This window comes from Sinocyclocheilus rhinocerous, unplaced genomic scaffold (assembly GCF_001515625.1).
Source record: "Sinocyclocheilus rhinocerous isolate Xijiao unplaced genomic scaffold, SAMN03320098_v1.1 scaffold688, whole genome shotgun sequence".
NCBI lineage: Eukaryota > Metazoa > Chordata > Actinopteri > Cypriniformes > Cyprinidae > Sinocyclocheilus > Sinocyclocheilus rhinocerous.
In genome coordinates, this window is record NW_015651641.1 from 2,353,145 (window position 1) to 2,357,750 (window position 4,606).

At 34.5% G+C, this 4,606-nt stretch overlaps 1 protein-coding gene across 1 annotated transcript; it reads right to left on the reverse strand.

Annotated features, from left to right (window-relative positions):
• Nucleotides 1-198: 198 nt before the first annotated feature.
• LOC107713299 (ras-related protein Rab-36-like) lies at nt 199-2,134 on the reverse strand. Its single transcript, XM_016518761.1, has 6 exons — nt 2,083-2,134; nt 1,574-1,660; nt 1,012-1,103; nt 622-696; nt 431-532; nt 199-333 (listed from the first exon to the last, which is right to left on the reverse strand). Exons 2-6 carry the CDS (start codon nt 1,625-1,627, stop codon nt 246-248), a joined length of 411 nt encoding a protein of 136 aa, XP_016374247.1. The 5' UTR covers nt 1,628-1,660; nt 2,083-2,134; the 3' UTR covers nt 199-245.
• Nucleotides 2,135-4,606: the final 2,472 nt, after the last annotated feature.

Sequence of the window (4,606 nt, forward strand, 5' to 3'; positions counted from 1 at the left end):
AAACAGAAACAATACAATAATATGGATTACTTGTGGATTGTCGTGATGTTTTTATCAGCTGTTTGGACTCTCATTCTGACGGCACCCATTCACTGCAGAGGATCCATTGGTGAACAAGTGATGTAATGCTACATTTCTCCAAATCTGTTCCAATGAAGAATCAAACCCTTAACACATCAACATCTTTAATGGCCTGAGGGCAAGTACATTTTCAGCAAATGTTAATTTTTGGGTGAACTGTTCCTTTAAATGAGAACCTGTATTTTACCTTGAGCTCCTCTGTAATATGCTGATGCGATGCATTTGAACTTTTCCTGACCAGCAGTGTCCCATCTGCAAATATTGTAATGTGCAAAAAAACAAATATAAAAGACATGAAAATTTCAAATGAACAGACGTTATTTAAATCATTCAGAAAATAACTACTCACATTTGAAGAGAAAAGGGCAGCCCAGACATCTCAAATCTCTCAATCTCAAAGTCAACACCTATAGTAGCCTTGTAGTCTCTCTCAAACACGTCTTTACAGAACCTATGACATACAAGCAAATAATGGAACTTAATGTCCATGAAAAATACATGTATCATTTAAATTAAGGTACATTAATGTATACATTTTACCTGTTTATTAAGCATGTCTTTCCCACATTGAGATCTCCAACCACTACTGCTTTCGACATCTTAAGCCTGTCATACCTAGAAAATAATATATGAAAATAATTATATAATAAATGGACTCTCTCTCTCTCATTTACATTTAGTCATTTAGCAGACGCTTTTATCCAAAGCGACTTACGAATGAGGACAAAGCAAGCAATCAATCTCCTTATGTATATATATATAATAATATAATATATATACGGAATTATTCCAAACTTTTGATGGTAATGTATATCAATCAACATAACAATGCATCAATCAGTTTTATATTTTTTATATATGTTTAATATACATATATATCATTCTTTAGAAACATTTGGCGGTGGGTTTGGGGGGGGGGGGGGTACCAACCCTTGCTGACGTGCTGCCCGGTCTTGGCAAGCCATCGTGGCTTTTGTATTCCAATCATCCTTCATCTGTAGACAGGCTTGTGGATTATAACACTACAGAACAATAAAACAGAACTAATAAATGGAGATTCTTACCATAAACAGAAATACCAGATACTTTTGGCAATAAAGTGAATAAGAACAGTAGTTTTGTCTAGTTGTTGAAATGCTGTCTGTTCCAACAATTTCCATTTAGGAATCATTCACAATAAGGCCAGGAATGTGCATTAAGAAAGTAAATAGGGTACATGTGCCCTTAATATGACCCCACTACTGAGAAAACTACAGGAAGCAGCTGTGGGAAGCCTTTTTATTTGAGCAGAATTAGCTGCACTAAGGCTCCTCTATGGATGTCACACATTCTCAATATACTAACCTGATGTGTTCGCTACAGTATACAGAATGCTTCCTGAATTTCCTGTAGTACCACTTGCAATATGAATAATACATTTTCAAATACAGAATGACCTATTCCATTACAGCGCCTGTAAATAATTAACATAATGTGATGTTAGAGAGTGTACCTTTGGAAATGTCGATATGATCCTGTCCCTGCTGATAGGAGGGCTGAAATGCATTGTCTTGTCAGCAGGTTGTAAAGGGAAACTCGGCTGTGAAAGACACACTATCAGCACTACCATATAACCTGTTTACTCTGTACATTTACATCAACCTGAACTACTTTGTATAGTGTATACTAAACATAGTAATATATCCAGCAAAGCCATAATAACTTTATTATGGCTTAGCTGGATATAACTTATATATACATGCTAGTTATCTTTTGGTAGAATCATTTACTTCACACAGAAGACTGTAGAAAATATTTATGGTTAAAAAAGTGAATTCCTCTATAAACACTAAATAAACAGAGCTGCATTTTTTGTACGGGAATGGCAACACAACATAGCGCTGTAACGGCGCAGTTAGTATTTTATCATTTTAAAAATCCTTTAGAAACACTGATAATCGTCGTTTTAGCTCATTAAGACCTGCTGAGACTGTATAAATTGAGTAGTTGTCGTGTACTCACGGATATTCCTGTAGCGCAGTTTGATTCCTGCCGACTGCGTACTGACTCTCCGCATCAAATCCTACCGTCATCGCCATAGCAACCACGAGCCGGAACCCGCAGTCACGTGGTGCAAGAGATACACCGCGCGATCTTTCATGGCTGCTGTTATGGCAACCTGCATACATTTTCATCATAAATCCTGAAACTTGTAATAGACGCACTGAAGTTATGTCAAACGTATTTTGACATTTAAAAAATGTTTCGTTTTCCCCTTAAAACATAAAACGACGCGATGTATTCCACTTTGTGTGGGAGAAATTACACCTTGGAAACCAACAACAATACATTAAAAATACTAAAAAAACATGTCAGTTTGAGTGCGTGACTGTGGGTGTGTCACAAACGTGTCAAATGCATGTTGTGTAATATTTGTGGGTCCAGGTGAAGTACTACGTGTTAAAGTGATATCTGGTGTGATATTTGAGAACAGCCTGCTGATTGAGATGATAGACACTGAGGAAGTCTTCCCCCCAAAAAATTATTAGAAATGGCCGAACTGTCTAATGATTACAAATTACATTCCGCAAACTGTAACGTAATCTATTAGATTACACATTTTACGTAATGTAATCGGACCACTTTTTGATTACTTTTAGATGGCTTTTGACCTAACTTATTTACCACACAAATTTCAATAGGAATGTTGTACCCAGTTCATATAAAAATACAGAGAAAGAAAATATATTCTATTCTTTATTATCAACAACATGAAGTGAATTAAATGTCAGGGTTTGCCAAACTGGGGTTTGTGAAGGAATAACAGGAGGTTTGTGAGCTGATGAAAAGCTAATTAAGCAGGCTAAATCATTAAAAAAAAAAAATTAAACCTAAAGAAAAAATAAAACACTTTTAAAATGAAAACAAGCTTTCACACTAAAAATTGAAATATTTTGCCAAAAACATATTCATCACTGCAACGGTGATTCAATCCTAAAAAGTATTTGCTTATTTAAATTCAGACCAAAACTTGTTTTTAGTTACTGGTAGTGGCGCATTAGCCTGAATGACCGCAGGGTGGCAGCACATCCCCCTCAACGGCTTTTGGTAAGCGAGAGTGCTGTGTCACGCCAAGCAAGTTAGATTGTGCTCCTCACGCATGGTGCTTCAGAGATGATTTTCACCTGAAGAGATTTTCCTTAGCAACACCTAACTTTTCACATGTCATTTTAAAATAAGAATCATTTTTAAAACAACAGATTTTTACAAATCTAGATGAGCTGCATCAGTGTCAGCAGGCCCTTTTAATGGGCACTAAAGGCCAAAGGTGACTAGGTTGAATCGCTCAGTCTGGCCTTGGGTCTTATTCCATTTCACATTCATCAATAATGATGGACAGTTTTGTAGTGTATGAAGCTACATTGATTCATTACTAATTGATCCTATCTGTGTCCTGGCTGTGATAGGCTATGTGTTATGATGTATTTTCAGAAAAGGGTTTGGTTTGATGCTGGCATCATCAACATCAAAGTGTTCGATGAACTAAACTAAAGTGTACAGTTGACCACTTTGACAAATGAAATTAAAGGAGAATGCAGGCTGTGCATGAACTTGTTTACATGTTTGTTGAAGAGACAAATGAACAAACAAATGGCACCAAATATAGTGGTGTAATAATTCCTGCATCTGGCAGGTTCAGTGGAGTAAAAAAAAAGATAATCAGATGTCTCGAAGATTTTAACGACACCCTTGTGTGTTTCTTTAAGGACTCACATGCGACATTGCAGAATTAGAGACAGGAATTATCTGTTTTTCTCTCACACCCTTTTATACAAGTGGTAAACAAATGTGAGAGAATATTTTGTTGCTGTCTTTATTAAATTAATTACACATATCAATATTTTGTGTGATTACTCTATTATGAATAATAGTGACCTACACTAAAATTCTGAAGAAAATTAATTCAAACAGATCAATCTCATGAAACATGTCAAGAACACACTTTTTTACTGTATCTCAATAAAAAATAAGGCCAATAAAATTTTAATCAGCCTAAATTAAAAAATAGCAACCCAATTAGCATGATTTGTAAATACGACTGAAATCAACTAAAAATAAAAAATATATATAATTTACTATAAACTATATATACTATACAATAAATTTTATGTGTGTGTGTGTGTGTGTGTGAAATATAAATGTATCAAAAATAAAAAAACGCTTATTTATTAATATTTTTTTTACGATTTAAAAATATAATAAATAATTAAATTAAAATATTTACTTTTTAAAGTAATTATATAAATATATTTTTATGTTTATGCTTTATGTCATTCATATTTATACACAATGCTAGCTGGATTGCTGTGCCATCTTCGTTTAGGCTGATTTGGGTTAATTTGATTGGCTTTATCTTTTTTTTTTTTTTTTTTTCACTGCTCGCGCTACTCACGCACGCGATCAGCCGAACCGACTGATGTTTATATGAATTTACAATAAATATCTCAATATATACTGAAACTCTGCAATGCTCTTGAGAATTACC

Bases quoted from the DNA above. Each gene is read 5' to 3' on its own strand.
- LOC107713299 (XM_016518761.1), bottom strand. From the start codon at position 1,627: ATGCATTTCAGCCCTCCTATCAGCAGGGACAGGATCATATCGACATTT. The intron at 697-1,011 runs GTTGGTACCCCC...ATTATTTTCTAG, and splicing joins CGGGCAGCACGTCAGCAAGG to GTATGACAGGCTTAAGATGT. The intron at 334-430 runs GTGAGTAGTTAT...CAATATTTGCAG, and splicing joins CTGCCCTTTTCTCTTCAAAT to ATGGGACACTGCTGGTCAGG.